At 40.4% G+C, this 21,102-nt stretch overlaps 1 protein-coding gene across 2 annotated transcripts; it reads left to right on the plus strand.

Moving 5' to 3' along the window:
- Nucleotides 1–4,806: 4,806 nt before the first annotated feature.
- Nucleotides 4,807–19,081, plus strand: LOC311236874 (myosin heavy chain, fast skeletal muscle-like; the record flags this gene model as incomplete). 2 transcript variants are annotated; one of them, XM_084324662.1, is made up of 39 exons in its annotated part: nucleotides 4,807–5,013; nucleotides 5,104–5,247; nucleotides 5,341–5,497; nucleotides 5,586–5,613; nucleotides 5,711–5,819; nucleotides 5,924–6,016; nucleotides 6,104–6,167; nucleotides 6,248–6,346; nucleotides 6,454–6,557; nucleotides 7,100–7,238; nucleotides 8,278–8,396; nucleotides 8,595–8,744; nucleotides 8,850–9,020; nucleotides 9,115–9,415; nucleotides 9,630–9,700; nucleotides 9,793–9,880; nucleotides 10,002–10,119; nucleotides 10,217–10,340; nucleotides 11,721–11,857; nucleotides 11,951–12,206; nucleotides 12,315–12,557; nucleotides 12,646–12,822; nucleotides 13,766–13,911; nucleotides 14,034–14,124; nucleotides 14,782–15,171; nucleotides 15,280–15,406; nucleotides 15,494–15,612; nucleotides 15,708–15,904; nucleotides 15,997–16,180; nucleotides 16,273–16,438; nucleotides 16,550–16,674; nucleotides 16,758–17,066; nucleotides 17,556–17,759; nucleotides 17,851–17,976; nucleotides 18,118–18,288; nucleotides 18,394–18,498; nucleotides 18,627–18,722; nucleotides 18,835–18,966; nucleotides 19,061–19,081. In XM_084324662.1, the coding sequence occupies 39 exons, from the start codon at nucleotides 4,807–4,809 to the stop codon at nucleotides 19,079–19,081; spliced, it is 5,808 nt and encodes a 1,935-aa protein (XP_084180788.1). The 2 variants fall into 2 exon arrangements, with proteins under 2 accessions (XP_084180788.1, XP_084180789.1); XM_084324663.1 differs by having other exon boundaries at nucleotides 5,107–5,247.
- Between the last annotated feature and the right edge of the window lie 2,021 nt (nucleotides 19,082–21,102).

The following is a 21,102-nucleotide window of genomic DNA, read 5'->3' on the forward strand; positions in this document are numbered from 1 at the left end:
CTGTCCCATCACAATACATTGAGTTGAGCAACTTTTCTCCCATCAATTAAACAACTTTATCGTCACTTTTTTAAAAGGTTTTTGGGCTTTTTTCATGTAAAAAAGTTTACTGTTAGAGTTAGCCACATTAGTATTTAACTCCGCCCAAATTCAATACATTAATCTGTTAGATATGGGGCATGAAATGAGACATATAAATATAACTCAATTAGTATCGACGTGGCATCCGTTAGACCCACGTTTGATATTCTGGAAAGTTGAGAAAGTGACGATAAAGTTGTTTAATTGACGGTTGCTAAAGTTGCTAAACTCAATGTAATTGTGATAGGACCGGAAGAAGTCTATGGGGCTAAAGACGTAACCGGATATGACGACCCCCACATTGTGCAAGTGGAGAATTGATGGAGAGCTAACGGCTGGTGAACATGAGAACTGTTCTAATTATAAACACTGCACAGACTCTGAGGCAGCGTGTTTGATTGATTGATTGAATTGTGTTACTACGGTTTGGACCATGTACACAGTTACACACTATCAGATTCATCACTAATACTACTGTGATTGAATCCTGCTATTCACTACTGTTACCACTACTATCACTATTACCATTGTTACTTTGCACTTTGTTTTATATTATTATTACCTATTATACCTGTACCCCCATGCTGCTATGACACCTGAATTTCCCAAAGGGGATTAATAAAGAAACACTTGACTTGATTTGAACTCTGCTGATATGCTGAAGGCTCTGTTTTTTCATACTTTTCGCACAATACTGCTCAATTGCACAGCCCTTTTAAATATTCCATCCTGTATTTAAATGTTTATTTAAAAATTAGTGTATATACTCGACTACATTGTGCATAATTGTACAGCCCTGGCCTATTTTATTTTATAAGTATATTCTATTCTATTGTACTTTTATTTGAACTTAGTTTATATTCCATTGAATTTTATTCTACTTTAATTGTTTGTCTTAATGTCGCACCAAAAACAACTGAGTGCAAACTACTTGGCAATAAAGATCTTTCTGTGCTACCCCAGAGTGAAGGTCGGAAATTAACCCTAACCCTAACAGGCCCCAGTCAGTCAGAGTCGGCAACTGGACATCAGGCACGAAGGTTCTAAGCACAGGGACCCCCCAGGGCTGCATGCTGAGCCCCCTGCTGTACACCCTCTTCACACACAACTGTGTGGCCTCCCAGAACAACACCAGTATCATCAAGTTTGCGGATGATACTACGGTCGTCGGACTGATCACTGGGGAAGCTGAGGCGGCGTACAGAAGGGAGGTGGCGGAACCGGTGGCCTGATGTCAGGACAATAATATCTCCTTGAACACAGATAAGACCAAGGAGATGATTATTGACCCATGGAGGAGTGTACAGTACACACCTCTGTACATAGGTGAGACAGAGGTGGACAGGGTGAAAACCTTAAAATTCCTCGTAACCCAGCGAGGACTTCACCTGGGCTCACAACACCCAACAGATAATAAAATAAATCCCAACAACGACTGTACTTCCTAAGAAGGCTGAGAAAATTTGGCATGCCACCCAAAATTGCCACAACTTCTATAGAAGTACGGTTGAGAGTGTCCTTACCAGCTCAATCACGGCCTGGTATGGAAACTGCACTGCTAAGGACAAGAATGCACCCCAGCGAGTGATTAAAACAGCTCAGTACATATCAGGAGCAGCCTTCCCCTCACTACAGGACATTAACTCTACCAGGGCCACCAGGAGAGCACACAACATAAGTAAGGACAGTACAAACCCGCAGCACAGACTCTTCAACCTCCTGCCATCAGGCAGGCGATACAGGAGTCTGAAAGCCTGGACTACGAGACTGACAAACAGTTTCTACCCACAGGCTTGTCACTGCTAGCTCTGCAATAACGTCAATGTTACTCACTGTGCCTTGTATACTGTATCGTATACCCTTTTTTTTTATCAATTTTTACCTTATTTTTTAGCACTTGCTTGTATTTAAATTGTAATTATAGTTTGTTAAGTATTGTGTGATTTTGTGTGAAGGGCGGACTAGCAAAGTAAGATTTTCATTGTAAGGCAAACTGTCTGTTTAAATTAACTGTGCACATGACAATAAACAATCTTGAATCTTGAAGGTGAAGCTAATGGGGGTGTTGCTCCATGGATGATTACTATTCTTGCTTCCTCTGAAAGACGGCTGGATCAAAGATTTGAAGTGAATACTTTACAAATAATAACCTAACCCTGTGTTTATTATGAAAGCCTCATCATTCAAAGTGAATCAATCCAGGCTTTTGATAAATATAGAGAACTGTGGTATTTTCTTTCAAATACAGTGGAATAGAAAGTTCCCTAATATGTAATTACTCTGGTTTAAGTACCTAAAAAAGAATTAAAATGATGTACCTTATCACTATTCACTCCTGCCTTCGGCAAGGATGAATCAACAGAATGAAGTTAACTATGGTACCATTTAAACGAGTGTAAGGAAGGTGGGATGAGTCAAGAGATGGACAGGTCAAATGTCAAAGGTGTAATATTGTAAATCATCCAAAAGCAGTAGGGCTTCATGCACTAATCGTGGTTGTGCAAACAGAGATTCTGTTTACTCCATTTAACTCAATTCATAACACAACAGGCTTGAGTTTTACTATTTTGAAAAACTAACCTCATTAATGAATATGAGATGAAACTATATCACTTTCATCTGATTTTTTTTGTGTTGAAATGTTAAACTATCCCAAACAAATTATAAATACATGCAACATTACACCGCCTGTGAGGAAACTAGACAACCTGTGAATGATCTGCTGACAATCTCTGATCTCTGATCTCTGAGCATGCCAAGAACTCCAAAGTATGGCAGAAATGTTGCGAGCACCTTTGACTGGGTTTATTAATAGATTTATCAATATGATTGTTACCATATTGTATGTCAGTGTTAAGATGTATTATATACTACTATGTGAAACAATTATTAAACTTTTATTATGAAAAGACACTTGTTATCATGTTTATAACATATTACCATTTTGTTATTCAATTTCATAGTAAAATATCTACATCCTGATCTGCAATGCACACTTTTTAGAACTGTATATAGTCATCTTTATTTTTGTCATCTTATTTTATTCTATGCTAAATGTATTGTATTGCACTGCACACCTTTTCAAACTGTATATAGTCATCTTGTTTTAGTAATCTTATTTTATTCTATGCTAAATGTATTGTATTTTATTATTGGAAGCTGCTATAGTCAAGGGACCACAATACATAGATGTTCACTCTTCTTGCTGTAAAGTACTGAAATAAGTGACAATAAAGGAATCTGAATCTGAATCTGAATATAACATACACTACCGGTAGTTATTCATTATTAATGCAGCATTAAATCTGCTGTATTTAAAGTATGCAAAAAGTATACATGTTGCATGGTGTATGAATTGGATCTAAGCATGATTATCTTCACGTAAATCAAATATATGGGCAGGTATAACAGGACATGATCTAGGACCACAGAAGTGGGTGATGATGAAAAAAGCAAAGAAAAACCATTGACCCTTTTGAGGAGACACCCACATTTAGATTGTGCTTGGCTTGCAGAGTGAGCTCTATATAAGACGGTTGAGAGGGAGATGAAGGTAGTGGAGTGGAGGCCAGACTGTTCCAGCTTGTGGGGGTAAGTGATGCTGCCATTCACAGTGAAGGACTGAATATCATATCACAATATTTGTCTTAGTTTTGACTGTATAATATGCGACAGGATTTAGTTTTCCAGTACAAACTACTATGTGACATATGTTTTATGTATTTCTCTACATACAATGGTTTATTTTCCTTTTCTTTTCTAAATACTGGACAAGGAAACATTTCTTGCATTAACTAAAACATACAGCATGTATCCTTTTTTCGATGTATATAAATATCACGGATAGTAAAATAATAGTAAAAATCCATACCTTTGCATGGATCCATGACGGTATACTTTCATCTTCTGTATTCTGTATGACATATTTGTATCCTTCAAATAATGTAACTTGGGGATGAGAGCACAAGTAAACAACTAATTTAGAATCGAGGAGTCAAGGATAAATGTATGGATGTGTCCATAATTCAGTGTGATCAAATGGAAATTAATATAGTGGGGGAAAACATATGCCTCAAGTAATAACGTAATAACATGCATACATGTGTATGAGTCAAAAGTGACGTAGATCCACTAACTGACTGACAGTTGATGGTTCTCTGGCTCTATTGGCTCTCTCCTACATACAGTAGGTAGGTTGGTTGTAGAGCTGTACCTCAAATGTACCATCTTGAAGAAAGACAAGTGGCTCTCTGGCTCTATTGGCTCACTCCTACAACATGATTTTTCTCTCATGCAGGGTTCTACATTGTGAAAAGTTCTTCTGTGATCGGGTAGTATAACAAGGTAAGAACAGACCATCCTCCAACCTGCCACTATTTCTCCAATAGTCTTCTGCAATCTTTACACCAGTTGAGGGTGATTTTAGTTTTGTTTCAACAAATTTTGCCCTACTGTAGGTTGTACAACTTAATTTACTACAATGCTGGAACTACCAGCACTCACAGAACATAATAATTGTATTGCATGGGCAGCATGAGCAGCAGGTTTGGTAGTTTGCTGCCCATACAACAAAATGACAATGGGGTCATTTTCCTTGAGTGCTGGTAGTTCCTTCTATTATTATACTCTTCAAGACCCGGTAAGAGACTGTTTGAAAGTTTGAGTTGTGCTCGCACCCACCTTAATCTACAAATAATCTTTGTCTGTCAACATGAAGCCGCCACCATGAGTACGGACGCAGAGATGGCCACTTATGGCAAGGCCTCCATTTACCTCCGTAAGCCAGAGGCTGAGAGGCTTGCAGCACAGACTTCACCCTTTGATGCTAAGTCTGCTGCTTACGTGGCTGATGCTAAGGAGCTGTACCTCAAATGTACCATCCTGAAGAAAGACGGTGGCAAAGTCACTGTCAAAGTGCTTGACACTCAGGAGGTAAAGTAGGCTGATGTGTTTCATACAGAATTCAAAGCAATACAACTTGCAGATGAGTCGGTAAACTGAAATTGTGTTTCTGTATTTCAGGAGAGAACCGTTAAGGAGGAGGATGTTCACCCTATGAACCCTCCCAAGTATGACAAAATTGAGGACATGGCCATGATGACCCATCTCAATGAAGCCTCTGTGTTGTATAACCTCAAAGAGCGTTATGCCGCATGGATGATCTACGTAAGATATTCTCAAATATGAGTAAAAGGTGCAATATTAAATAATGACCCTATAGCCTACTGTACATTTTCCTGAATCTCTATTCCCCTTCAGACCTACTCTGGCCTGTTCTGTGCCACTGTGAACCCCTACAAGTGGCTCCCAGTGTACGACCAGGAGGTTGTGAATGCCTACAGAGGCAAGAAGCGTATGGAGGCCCCACCCCACATCTTCTCTGTCTCTGACAACGCCTTTCAGTTCATGCTTACTGGTATGTCCTGGTCATGAAAATCCTATGAATTATTATTTTTGGTTTGGTTAAACAGATAATAAATATGTCTTTGCTTTACCTTTCACAGATAGGGAGAACCAGTCTGTTCTTATCACGTAAGTCTCTCATCTATTGTTCATCAAAAATATCAATATAATCAAAATGATTGAAATTAGTTTGTGAGTTTCTATTAATTCAATGATCTATACACAGTGGAGAATCTGGTGCCGGAAAGACTGTGAACACCAAGCGTGTCATCCAGTACTTTGCCACAATCGCAGTGGGTCCTGGTGGAGAGAAGAAGAAAGAATCAAAGATCCAGGTAAAATACTGAGAGAATATACTGAAAAATGGAAACCACAGACATTTTAACAAAGAGTGGAAATTTACTGATATGATTGTTCAAATGTGAAAATTAAATTCTAGGGCTCACTGGAGGATCAGATCATTGCAGCCAATCCCTTGCTGGAGAGTTATGGTAACGCCAAGACCGTGAGGAATGACAACTCCTCTCGCTTTGTAAGTTGAATATTTTCTTTTCTATCAAATATCACTTGGGCATTACTTGGTTATACAATAATAACACTGTTGTGTTCTTCTGAAAAGGGTAAATTCATCAGAATCCACTTCCTCCCAACTGGCAAACTGTCCAGTGCTGATATTGAAACATGTAAGTATAACATTCACTTACCAAATTAAACGAGTTATATTATTAGTAGGCTAGATATTTATTATGACCAAACCTCATAGATCTGCTGGAGAAGTCCAGAGTGAGCTTCCAGCTTCCAGATGAGAGAGGCTACCACATCTTCTACCAGATGATGACCAACCACAAGCCTGAGCTGATTGGTGAGCTGAATAACTGATAACTGATATTGTCAACAACAATGGTCCATAATCATTTGACGGAAGCAGATCCAGTCTAACTTATTTGATTCTATGTGTTTCCACACCAGAAATGTGTCTCATCACCAGCAACCCCTATGACTTCCCCATGTGCAGTCAGGGTCATATCACTGTGGCCAGCATTGATGACAAAGCCGAGTTGGATGCCACTGATGTGAGTGATGTGTAGTAATCTACCTACAGATGTTCCAACTTAATATATTATTTTGTATGTTTAGATGTTAATTTAAGAATAATTACATTATATATGCACTTTCTCAAATTGCCATAAGATGGTAAATGATAGAGACGCGTTACTTAGAATTAACCTGGCCCGTCAGATGGTTTGTTACACAGAAGAACCATCTGGGAAGTAAGTAGTTAGCATGCATTTCAAGATGAAAAGCAAGTAAATACATTGCATTAATAAATCAACAGCAATGATCGCTTATCCACTTATCCAAAAAGAAATTATTAAAAAACCTAGTTGGCCTGAATGAAGCACTATGAAGCTCAAATTTAGAAGGCCTTCATTTCCACACCACAATTCTAATTGCCAAGGAACATAGCTGACACATCCAGCTTTCCTTGCTCTACAAGTGTGCCTTTAACCCACTAGTCCACTGTCCACAATAAAGCTCTCGGTCACTTGTCTGCATGTGGCTGACATTCTTATATATATTTTTCTTTTACTTATTTGTACTTCTTTTCATACAGGATGCTATTGACGTTCTGGGCTTCAGTGGTGAGGAGAAGAATTATATCTGGAAGCTGACTGGTGCAGTGCTTCACCATGGCAACTTGAAGTTCAAGCAGAAGCAGCGTGAGGAGCAGGCTGAGGCTGATGGCACAGAGGGTGAGTATTAAAATATAGGTTCACTATTTTTCAAACCAGCCCTTATGTTGCTTCCCATCATTAATAAACATGCATCAAGGGGCGCCCAAGTTGCGAACCATGTAACGCGCTGCGTCGCGAAGCGGCCGACCTGGGTTCGATTCCCGGACCCGGCGTCAGTTGCCGAATGTCTTCCCCCTGCTCTGTCTCCCGTTCTTCCTCTCTCTCTCTCTCTCTCTACCGGACTGCCCGGTAGTAAAAACAATAAAAACATAATACATTTTTTTTAATAATAATAAAATAAACATGCATCAAAAATTATATTCCATATTTTGCTATGCTAGTGTATCCCTATGGCAGTATGATGTCTCTTTACTATGCTAGTGTAACTCTATGGCATTATACTGTCTCTTGGCTATGTTAGTGTAACTCTATGGCAGTTTGCTGTCTCCTTGCTATGCTAGTGTAACTCTATGGCATTAGTATGTCTCTTTACTATGCTAGTAAAACTCTATGGCATTATGCTGTCTCTTTGCTATGCTAGTTTCAAGTTTCAAGTTTCTTTAATAGTTGTCATACAGAAGTACAGAATACTTTTATACAAAATGCTTCTTTCTGTTATGCTCCAGAGACTGTGCTAGACAAAAGATAAGTATGAAATAAAATAAGTATAGCAAGTAAAAGTAAAAAATAGAAGTCACGTACGTAGACACAAGTGTTCAGTATGTACACATGTACAATGTTCAATGCAGGATAGCAGTAACTGAGTTACCATACAATATACTATGCAATATACTAATATACAATATACTATATAGTGCTAGTGTAACTCTGTGGCATTATTTTGTCTATTTGCTATGCTAGTGTAACTCTATGGCATTATTATGTCTCTTTACTATGTTAGTGTGACTATGTGGCATTATGCTGTCTCTTTGCTATGCTAGTGTAACTCTATGGCATTATTTTGTCTCTTTGCTATGCTAGTGTGACACTATGGCATGAATCGTGAATCCAATATTCCTGGATATTTATCCTGAATGCGTTTTATACACATTTTCAGAGGCTGACAAAATCGCCTACCTTTTGGGCATTAACTCTGGTGACATGCTGAAGGGTCTGTGCTACCCCAGAGTGAAGGTCGGAAACGAGTATGTCACCAAGGGACAGACTGTGCCTCAGGTGAGCAAGATACATTATATCCTTCCCATTCTATGTATTTCACACACGGGTCACAGCAAATATGTTGCTTCACATTTTCCTGTACACTATTTCCAAAGTAACATTCTGGAGAGTGTGTGCAAGTGGCAGACTGACAGCATTGGAGTGCTAATGTATGTAGATGCATGCATTTTAATTAAATCAAATAACTTTTTTCAGGTCTATAACTCTGTTATGGCCCTGGCCAAGTCCATCTATGAGAGGATGTTCTTGTGGATGGTCATCCGTATCAACCAGCAGCTGGACACAAAGATGCCAAGATCGTCTTACATTGGTGTGCTGGACATTGCTGGTTTTGAGATCTTTGATGTAAGTATGCAGTTATAGCAATATATGGACTGCCTAATTTCATGGAAAGACATTTCCCTCAAGTAATGTAGGAGATTAGGCTAATATATTTTCCCCCACTGACAGTACAACAGCATGGAGCAGCTGTGCATCAACTTCACCAATGAGAAACTGCAACAGTTCTTCAACCACACCATGTTTGTCCTGGAGCAAGAGGAGTACAAGAAGGAGGGTATTATCTGGGAGTTCATTGACTTCGGCATGGACTTGGCTGCCTGCATTGAGCTCATTGAGAAGGTACACCATAATGTTGTGACTTATTCAAATATTCCTTAGAATGCCACAAGGTGTGTCTAAATGATCTGTATATCTCTTTTCCACTTTTATAAAGCCCATGGGCATCTTCTCCATCCTTGAAGAGGAGTGCATGTTCCCCAAGGCGTCTGACATGAGCTTCAAGAACAAGCTGTATGACCAACATATGGGCAAGAACATAGCATTTGAGAAGCCTAAACCCGGCAAGGGCAAGGCTGAGGCCCACTTCTCCATGGTACACTATGCTGGAACTGTGGATTACAACGTCACTGGATGGCTGGACAAGAACAAGGATCCACTGAACGATTCGGTGATGCAGCTTTACCAGAAGTCTTCCGTTAAACTGCTGCCTGTGCTGTATCCTGCTGTAGTTGAAGGTACGTCATTATGAGAAATTAACTTTTAAGTGTGATTATTAAAATTCTCACTTTGGTCTAAGAGACAATTATCTCAACTTCTAAGTACCCTCTGTCATACAACATGTATTTTCAATACTATCAATAAAATTACATTGTCCAACAACCAGCATAATTCGATTTAGATAATAATGTTGAATCTATAAACATATTCTATGTATTATCAAATCAATAGAGACTGGTGGCGCAAAGAAGGGAGGCAAGAAGAAGGGTGGCTCCATGCAGACTGTGTCCTCCCAGTTCAGGGTAAGATCTAACAACAACACTGTGACTTTTTGGAATTAAATACAAATAATAGCTTTTCATGAATAATATTTGGTTTATATATGTATCTACAGGAGAACTTGGGCAAGCTGATGACCAACTTGAGGGCCACCCATCCTCACTTTGTGCGTTGCCTGATTCCCAATGAGTCAAAGACTCCAGGTACACTAACAGTTAACATAATGTTTGTGTCTTATTATGATGTGCTTTAGTGATTTAGTGTAGTGTAGTGGTAATGGGTCATTACATTGTCGTAATAATCATGAAAAAATCTTCTCTGTAGGTTTGATGCAGAACTTCCTGGTTATCCACCAGCTGAGGTGTAATGGTGTACTGGAGGGTATCAGAATCTGCAGAAAGGGATTCCCCAGCAGAATTATCTATGCTGACTTCAAGCAGAGGTATCCATTAACTCTCAACAAACTTTAAAACTTACAACTATCTAAGTGCTGAACTGATGAATTCATGAATATAACTCCATGAACTCTTTCACAAAAGGTACAAAATACTGAATGCCAGTGCCTGCCCTGAAGGTCAGTTCATGGACAACAAGAAGGCCTCTGAGAAGCTGCTTGGTTCAATTGATATTGAACATGAAGATTACAAGTTTGGACACACCAAGGTAAAGAAAATACTAAATGTTGATTGACTTAATTTGATATCATGGCCTGAGAGAAGTCTCAATACTGACTGTATGGAGGGTGTCCAGTATAACCTAATAAACAGGTTAATTACATATCATTAATTTTCTTAATATATAAAACAAATCGTCGTATTTTCCATTTAAGACATTTCTGAGTCGGGTACAGCCCTAGTAAATGGACTGCAATTATATAGCGCTTTTATCCAAAGTGCTTTACAATTTATACTCATATTCATCCATATCTCACATTCACACACCGATGGCAGAGGCAACCATACAAGGTGTCAACCTGTTTATTGGGAGCTTAAGTGTCTTGCTCAAGGACCTTCTGATTATCAGACAACCTCTCTACCTACTGAGCCACTGTCACCCCTGTTAATACGCCATAAGGCAAGGTCATGTGAAGATTTTGTTGACACACAAACCTCCCCCATAAATGATGTAACTAGACCAAGGGCAATCACACCAGGTTTGTTTAGTCCAGTTGAATGGAACGCTGGAGAATTTACCCCCTTGATTAATTTGGGTTAGTGTGAACACCGGAATCGAACTCGGGTCCAAACAACCACATCCTGGTCCAACTGTTTTTTTTTTTTTAACCACTTTTTCTCCCATTTTCTATTTTCCCTCCCATCCCAATTTCGTATCATCCAATTCAACCCTCCCCGGTCTCGAACGCTGTTTCTTGCCTCCCACAAGCCGGCTGCAATGTGGACGAAGCCATACATAGCACGCTTCTTGATTCTACTGCGCAGGCGCACCAACCGACCTGTAGGAGTCGCTGTCCACAACGTCCGATCCCCACACCTCAGTTTTCCCTCCCCCTAATACTGCCAATTGTATTAGTACGGACGACCAGCCAAACTGAAAATAATGTGGAGAGCTGGGCTGGAACCCAGCGTCTCCAGCATTGGTGGTGAGTGCCTTGCCCACTGCATCACCTAGCCGCCCTCTGGTCCAACTGTTTGAGGCGATCTCAGTCTGCTTCCAATGAAACCCTGGAGTGGTTTGTGTGAAAGCAATCTGAAAAATATACCTGAAAAACTGAATATTTAATAAGCTGATCAGTTTTCCATGTAAAATTTTCAGTTTTGATTCGGACAATTTCAAACAAACGTAGGTGTGAAAGCAACCTAAGTTTGGATTCTCTTAAGTTCGATTTTTACATTGTTGGAGATTATTATGAAGTGAGTGGCATCTAGTAGGTAGGGAAATTAATCACATGATAACTGTTTCAGTGATACTGTCGTCTATGAAAAATCCATGCCTGAGTTTTATTTTAAAATGCTGGCATTATCCCATGAATAAAAACCAACAAAGTCATATATGAATATGTAATTTATCTGGTCTCTTATTCAGGTGTTCTTCAAAGCGGGTCTGCTGGGTGTCCTTGAAGAGATGAGAGATGAGAAGCTGGCTAGTCTGGTCAGAATGACTCAGTCTCTTTGCCGCGGTTTCCTTATGAGGAGGGAGTTTGTGAAGATGACAGCGACAAGGCATGTTGAAAACAGCCACATTCTAAATACATTGTTACGTTAAAAAACATGCTAACATGCTTTTATTAAATAACAATAACTCTTTATTAACAGGGATGCTGTTTATACTATCCAATACAACGTCCGCTCATTCATGAATGTCAAACACTGGCCATGGATGAAGGTTTACTACAAGATCAAGCCTCTTCTTGTCTCTGCTGAGACTGAGAAGGAGCTGGCTAACATGAAGGAGAACTATGAGAAGATGACAAAAGACCTGGCCGCTGCTCTGGCTAAGAAGAAGGAGCTGGAGATGAAGATGGTGTCTCTTCTCCAAGAGAAGAATGATCTGTCGCTGCTAGCGTCATCTGTAAGTAGACTTAAACTGTCTAGAAACTGTTGATATATGTAAATTATAAACTGTCTCTCTGTTTTTGTCATGTAGTGAATAATATTATCATTATTATTGTGCCTATAGGAATCAGATAATCTGTCAGATGCTGAGGAAAGATGTGAGGGACTTATCAAGAGTAAGATCCAGCTTGAGGCCAAACTCAAAGAGACAACTGAGAGACTGGAAGATGAGGAGGAAATGAATGGTGAGCTGACTGCCAAGAAGAGGAAACTGGAGGATGAATGCTCTGAGCTCAAGAAGGACATTGATGACCTGGAGCTCACCTTGGCCAAAGTGGAGAAGGAGAAACATGCCACTGAGAACAAGGTTCATAAGTATTCTCTCTGCCTAAATTATCAAACGATAACAAGAGGATCATTCATTTATGATAACATGATTTGTTTTCCTTATTCAGGTGAAGAACCTGACTGAGGAGATGGCCGCTCAGGATGAGAGCGTTGGTAAGCTGACAAAGGAGAAGAAAGCCCTCCAAGAGGCACACCAGCAGACGCTTGATGACCTGCAGGCAGAGGAAGACAAAGTCAACACTCTGACCAAGTCCAAGACCAAGCTTGAGCAGCAAGTGGATGATGTGAGTTATGAGTTCTATCATAATGTTGAAGAAAACAAGCAGGAAATTTGAGATGAGCTGTGACCAATTTGTCTTCAGGAAAAAATGTTACATTTACAGTTTCATGCTGCCTGGAAATGTGCTTTAACCTGAACACTGTATCCATTATCTTTATGCAATTATGTAATTGGCAGACCAGTGTTGTAGACTAATGATAGCTGGATATATGTACAAAGTCCCATGTCGAAGGGACTCGGGAGTGTACAATTGATTGCTTTTCAACGTTGAACATTAGCGCCACCATCTGGGTGATTGGTGTGATATTTAGAGTGACAAATTGCCAAATCAAAAATCTTTGTGGCAAATTGAATGTCTCTGTAATATGATTCTCGTGAATATCACCATCATGTGACCGATTCACACTAACCTTTGGACATCTCTTTACTATCATGGAGCAAGCATGTGTGGTGTCACTTCCTGCTTACAATGCCTTTTTCCAAATTCGATTAGGAGTAGGCCTAGCCATCATACAGAAAGACCTAGAAACGTTCAGAATTACACATTTCAAGAAGCTGTGCTCTAGATGCCACACAGAAAGTGTTGTGAGAATCAGGTGAATAGTCAGGCTTGGCGGAGTAGTGGAAAGATTCTAAATGGCAGAAAATGCAATATGGCAGACATGGGTCATCCTACTGGTGAAGTTGTAGAAAAAATATAGCTTGGATGAGCACAAAGTCTAGTGTCAATCAGATTTAGGGTCTTTATCTTTGAATGTTGCGCCACGATCTGATCAACTGGCATGAAATGTGATGAGATGCGTTGACACACCAATATCTATCATTATGTCTTGACAAACTATTTATTAACATTTTGGGATGGTTCAACCGATAGACAAACATATACTAGCTGCTTGGTTGCATCTAAAAATCATATTGTTGAACAATTTCTAAACTTAAATTCACAGCTTGAAGGTTCTCTGGAGCAAGAGAAGAAGCTCCGCATGGACCTTGAGAGAACGAAGAGGAAGCTTGAAGGTGACCTGAAACTGGCTCAAGAATCCATCATGGATCTGGAGAATGACAAGCAGCAGTCTGACGAGAAGATCAAGAAGTAATATAGATTTGGTTTCACTTATATACTGTATATTTTCTCATGGATGACATATTATATGTGAAGATTAGGTAGACACATTCAGAAATATGACTATTCTGTTTTTTGTGTGAATCGTATAGGAAGGACTTTGAAACTTCCCAGTTGCTTAGCAAGATTGAGGATGAACAGTCCCTGGGTGCTCAGCTTCAGAAGAAGATCAAGGAGCTGCAGGTGAGTGATGTTCTATTTTGACTATTTTGTACATCTTTGTTAAACATCCGATTCTGATGGATGGAGATGGTCATATTCCTAGAATCCATCAAAGTAGTGCCAACAAGTAGTTGTCATTCTAAAATAATGCCCACATTCATAATGCAACTAACTATTAATACAAAATTGTAATTCACTTATAATTATAATAATACATGTTATTATTGCCATACAACAGTGTTGGTGCTAATCATTGATTTTGGTATTATGTGGTAGCTAAGTTTCAGTCCAAAATTGCCAAGGCAATAATGTGCTGGGGATTTTGAAAGCATTAGTTACTATGTCATTGCTAATGTGTTGGAACATTTACAGTAAATAATGTTTCCATTGCAAAATAATCTAATCTTTAAAATGTTCCATTCATTAGTCAGACCTTCAGAGATATTGCTAGCTAAAAGTTTCAATTTAAAAAGTCCATATTATCCAGGTTTTTGTGGAAATTATATTATTTGATGGTAAGCTGTAAACTTGGGCACAGGAGTTACACAGTTGAATGTGGAATGCATGGCATTAAAGTGTGTAACACCGGACCACTCCTTAATTTTCCTTGAATTAACTTATTGTCAAATGTATGAATTGCATGCATTCATCATATGATTTTTTTAATTCATTTTAAAGGCCCGCATTGAAGAGCTGGAGGAAGAGATTGAGGCTGAACGTGCTGCTCGTGCCAAGGTTGAGAAGCAGAGAGCTGACCTCTCCAGGGAACTGGAGGAGATCAGTGAGAGGCTTGAGGAGGCGGGTGGAGCCACTGCAGCTCAGATTGAGATGAACAAGAAGCGTGAGGCTGAGTTCCAGAAGCTGCGTCGTGACCTTGAGGAGTCCACCCTCCAGCATGAAGCCACCGCTGCTGCTCTCCGCAAGAAGCAGGCTGACAGTGTTGCAGAGCTGGGAGAGCAGATCGACAACCTCCAGCGTGTCAAGCAGAAGCTGGAGAAGGAGAAGAGTGAATACAAGATGGAGATTGATGACCTCTCCAGCAACATGGAAGCTGTTGCTAAGGCCAAGGTATACTAATTATAAATGTACCAGATAAATGTACACAGTACATAATAGATTCATGTGCAGAACACATGTTTGAGAAAATTACTCAACAGATTCAATGTTAATTAACAGGGAAATCTTGAGAAGATGTGCCGCACCCTCGAGGACTCACTCAGTGAACTGAAGGCGAAAAGCGATGAGAATGTGCGCCAGATAAATGATATCGGCTCTCAGAGAGCAAGACTCCTGACTGAGAATGGTAAGTATTTCTATTAAAAAATGTTGTTTTGTGTTCAGTATTTTTTCTTTTTTACTCTATCTAAAATAAATCAAATTTAAAAACCAGGTGAGTTTGGTCGCCAGCTTGAGGAGAAAGAAGCCCTTGTCTCCCAGTTGACCAGAGGCAAGCAGGCCTACACTCAGCAGATTGATGAGCTGAAGAGGCAGGTTGAGGAGGAGGTTAAGGTGAGGAAAATCTTCTTAAAAATCAGATCGATTTCTGTTATTTTGACTTAGTATTGTCTCTTATTTAATTGTACTTATTTCAATAACCTTTTTAGGCCAAGAATGCCCTTGCTCATGGTGTTCAATCAGCCCGCCATGACTGTGACCTTCTGAGGGAGCAGTTTGAGGAGGAGCAGGAGGCCAAGGCTGAGCTGCAGCGTGGAATGTCCAAGGCCAACAGTGAGGTGGCCCAGTGGAGGGCCAAGTATGAAACTGATGCGGTCCAGCGCACAGAGGAGCTTGAGGAGGCAAAGTAAGCCAATATGGTTATTTTCTGCTGCCCATCGCAACAAACATAGTTTATTACATGTCATTACATTGTTACATTTAACAACTGTTCACCAGGAAAAAGCTGGCCCAGCGCCTTCAGGAGGCTGAGGAGCAGATTGAGGCTGTGAACTCCAAGTGTGCCTCTCTGGAGAAGACCAAACAGAGACTCCAGGGTGAGGTGGAGGACCTCATGGTTGATGTGGAGAGGGCCAATGGTCTGGCTGCCAACCTTGACAAGAAGCAGAGGAACTTTGACAAGGTACATTGATATTCATTACTTTTACTAAGGACATTTTTTAAAGAATTCTAGCCTTCAAAGACTAGGTTACATTTCTTTAAATTACTTTGCAGGTCCTGGCAGAGTGGAAGCAGAAGTTCGAGGAGGGCCAGGCAGAGCTGGAGGGAGCTCAGAAAGAGGCTCGTTCTCTCAGCACTGAGGTATTCAAGATGAAGAACTCCTATGAGGAGGCTCTGGATCAGCTGGAGACCCTGAAACGCGAGAACAAGAACCTGCAGCGTGAGTCCATTAACAAAAAGAACATGTAACATGATAGATACCACCATGATAGACACCAACTATGAAAGCTGCAATGAAGTATTTCTCATCCCTGTTGTGTGGTATTTACAGAGGAGATCTCAGACCTGACGGAACAGATTGGTGAGACTGGAAAGAACATCCATGAGCTGGAGAAGGCCAAGAAGACAGTGGAAACTGAGAAATCAGAGATGCAGACAGCCCTTGAGGAAGCGGAGGTAATGTTTTTACAGTTAATCAAATAATGGATCCCATATTATATTCAATAGTCAACCAGAACTATATGTTGGATGTATTTTAGGGAACTCTGGAACATGAAGAGTCCAAGATTCTGCGTGTCCAGCTGGAGCTCAACCAGATTAAGGGTGAGGTTGACAGGAAGCTGGCAGAGAAGGATGAGGAAATGGAGCAGATCAAGAGGAACAGCCAGAGGGTGACTGACTCCATGCAGGGCACTCTGGACTCTGAGGTCAGGAGCAGGAATGATGCCCTGAGAATCAAGAAGAAGATGGAGGGAGACCTGAATGAGATGGAGATCCAGCTGAGTCATGCCAACCGCCAGTCTGCTGAGGCCCAGAAGTCGCTGAGGAATGTTCAGGGACAGCTCAAGGTACTGGATGAGGAACTTTTGGATTCATGTCAACTATGCTGTCACAGTAGTTCTTTATATGCTAATTAATCAGTGATCTAAAATATGAAAGGCAATGCCACATCCTTAATTGTTGTTTACAGTTATGTTTGTATTAGTGTTTATGTCCCCCACTTGCATCAGATACTGTAATTGAAGTGCTCCAATTCCACAGCTACCTGAAGCTAAAAAGCATGAAAACATTGGTCCTCACTCTCAAACAGACATATGTGAAAGTTACCAAGGAATTCCTTATTCAGCATTCTCGAATGGCTTCGTATTGTAAATTTGTTACAATCGGACGTAAATTGGACAGACCGGTGTGCGCTCGTGTTTTCAACAGCTGTCTGTGGGAGTTTAATGTCACTTTTCCATTCAAAACAACTTCAGTGCCCTCCGCCCCCTCATACTAAATGTAGTCATATTCTCAACTTTTGTGATCATTTCTATGTCACCATCTTTTAACATCAGGATGCCCAACTGCACCTTGACGATGCTCTCAGAGCACAGGAAGACCTGAAGGAGCAGGCTGCCATGGTTGACCGTAGAAATGGACTCATGGTGGCTGAGATTGAGGAGCTGAGAGCTGGTCTGGAGCAGACAGAGAGAGGCCGCAAAGTGGCTGAGCAGGAACTGGTGGACGCCAGTGAGCGTGTTGGACTACTGCACTCTCAGGTAAATAAACTAAATTCCTTATTCTTTTGTCATTTGTTTCTTTGGGTTATGTGTGAGCCATCATTGACAAGCTTATCGGTTTTTCTTTTAGAACACCAGCCTTCTGAACACCAAGAAGAAGATTGAGACTGACCTGGTCCAAGTCCAGGGTGAAGTAGATGACAGTGTTCAGGAAGCCAGGAATGCAGAGGAGAAGGCCAAGAAGGCCATCACTGATGTAGGTTTACATTTCATTAGCTTGTTTCTTTATGGCCAAGAAGGTCATTACTGATGGATTTGATTTCCTCATGTAATTTAAGACAACAATGTGACATTTTCTCATGACATTTCTAGTGAATATAAATTATTTCTCTTCTAGGCTGCCATGATGGCAGAGGAGCTGAAGAAGGAGCAGGACACCAGCTCTCACCTGGAGAGGATGAAGAAGAACCTGGAGGTCACAGTCAAGGACCTGCAGCACCGCCTGGATGAGGCTGAGAATCTGGCCATGAAGGGAGGCAAGAAGCAGCTCCAGAAACTGGAGTCCAGGGTAAGATAAAATAATAGTTAGCCACATGTCAAGATATATATTGTGGAACTAATCTGTACAATTACAGAGAAAAGTGGATTCTTAATATTTTATTCAATTCTGAAGGTGCGCGAGCTTGAAGGAGAGGTTGAGACTGAGCAGAGACGGGGAGTAGATGCTGTTAAAGGTGTCCGCAAATACGAGAGGAGAGTGAAGGAACTCACCTACCAGGTATGTCATGTTCACATTCATGACAAGTTGGTCATCATTAGTGTTTCTTTCGATTGAAGGAGAATATTGACCAATTGCTACCTCATTTTGATGATTCATTTGAATTCCTATTCCCATGCTTCCATTAGACTGAGGAGGATAAGAAGAATGTTGCCAGGCTGCAGGATCTGGTCGACAAGCTGCAGCTCAAGGTTAAGACCTTCAAGAGGACGGCTGAGGAAGCGGTACGTTGTTTTAAGTCAAAATGATGTACTTGTCAATGTACTTGTCTTTTTTTATGCTTTTGATTCTACTCTTCGTATTCCTAAGTAATATTGATCTATGGGATTTCCACAGGAGGAGCAGGCCAATGGTCACCTGTCCAAGTGCAGGAAGGTTCAGAATGAGCTGGAGGAGGCTGAGGAGCGTGCTGACATCGCTGAGTCCCAGGTCAACAAGCTGAGAGCCAAGACCCGTGACTCTGGCAAGGTAAATGGGAATTATGTTATCACTACATAAAGATTTTTAAGTGTGACATGACACAATATTGTATATATTCTAAATATATTTGTCTCTTTCACAGGGAAAGGAAGCTGCTGAATAACTTCTCTAATCCGGCACATTCGAAAGGAAGCTGAATAACTTCTCTAATCCGGCACATTCACAAGTCATAAAATATGACTACTGTACACTATATTTTGTATGCCAATAAATGTTGCTATATATAACAATGTTTCCTGTTTATTCCTTGTTTACTTCATCTAGCCATATTTCTTGTCTTGTCTATCAAAGCTCCCACTTCTGAAGGAGCAACATTTTACTCTACATCATTAATTAACTACTGCTCTTCCATCTCAAGATTCAAGATTCAAGAGGTTTATTTGTCACATACATACCAGGGCATACAGTGAAATGCGGGTGGCCATGCCCGCTTTGATTGTGCAATAAGTAAGGGATAATGTATAGCTACGAGGTCATTGTCGCAAAATAATTGACCGACACAGAGTTTAAAATACCGAGCCGCCTCGGCGAGGTGTTTTAAACGTCAGTGAAGGTAAATTATTTTGCGACAATGATCGAGTATAGCTATACATTATCCCGCTTATTACATGGCTAACTTACTAACAATATACCTAATTCATTTTACATCGACTCACAACACATGGTTCTGGCTCCGCTCGTCGCTCCGCCCCCTGTCATCGCCGGCAGCTTCCCCGGCAGCAGAACACCGGCAGTGTCTAATTGCACTGAAACAGTGTGTGTCAGTGGGCTTGATTGCGAACAGCTGCGCACAGCGGTCATTATTGTCCCACAGCGGTCATTATTGTCTGATAACTGACCTCTGATGCGCGCTATTGACCAATCACAAGCAAGCATTTCGGCGAATGTGAAAACGCCATGTAATAATACTAAATAATAAAATAGACATAATAAACAGGTAATAAAATAGACATAAAATAGGCATGATAAAATAGACATGCTAAAGTCCGGAGATAGTGCAATACAATGTTAGCTACGGATTAAGGCACTGGGTCCTATGTACACTACTATACAATATACAGTTTTTACTCTATATCCCTATGCTATACTTGCTATTTCTAAATTATACTATACAAGAACCACATCAGTTCTTTCCTTAAAGTGACCTTTATTTTCCTCGTTCCTTTAAGCATACTTATACTTCGTGAGCCAACCCCGGGCCCTGTGAGCCGTCACGTGGCTAGCGTTAGCATCAGGGGGCTAGCTAGTAGCTAGCAACAGACGGGCTAATCCACCACAAATGGCTCCATGATATACTAGTCCATACAAAATCAAGCAGCAGGAGGAAGTTTGTGTGTGCCATCACTGCCATGGTGATGTCTAGGGCTGTCCCCGACTAAGGATTTGGATAGTCGACTATGATTGGCCGAAATTAGCCGATAGTCGACTATTAGTCGACTATGAACATTTTTTTTTTTTTTTTTAAGTATACTTTTTTTTTTCATTCCATTTGGGCTGTGGGGGGTGCTTAATGTCTGAAGGAGTCAACGGAAGGCTTCTTGTCCTCTGCAAAAGCATGCAATTGGTCCACTGATGGATACATCTTGATATTTGTCTAGTCTAGTGTGTTAGCCACGCTTCTAGGCCTCTTTTCTTTTGGAAAGAATGATACAAAATATATATATATATTATTTAAAAAATGTATTTGTATTCGACTAAGAGGTTGGAAGTCGACTACGGCTCCTTTCGATCGATTAGTCGACTATTCGACTAATAGGGGTCAGCCCTAGTGATGTCAATAATAATATGAATGATAACGTTATTTGGTCAGCATCGCGTTGGTTAAGCTAAGCCCATGTTACTGTGACTCTGAGTGACCTAGGTCCAGCACTACTAACGAGACGCTGCCCCCTAGTGGCCGGCGGTAATTGATTTAATTGCCATATAAATCACACATACAAAGATCTAACTATTACTCCTCTCTGAACATGAATATAAAACAAAAAGGTGATCTATTAACTGTGTAAACCTTATGCAATATTCATCATTGATATTTGAATACTTGAAATATGTATGAACTGAGTAGTTAGTATCAAATGAAATAAGATGGAACAGCTCCATGCATTAATTGAATAAACAACTATT

The sequence above is a fragment of the Notolepis coatsorum genome (assembly GCF_963971535.1).
Source record: "Notolepis coatsorum genome assembly, chromosome: 11".
NCBI lineage: Eukaryota > Metazoa > Chordata > Actinopteri > Aulopiformes > Paralepididae > Notolepis > Notolepis coatsorum.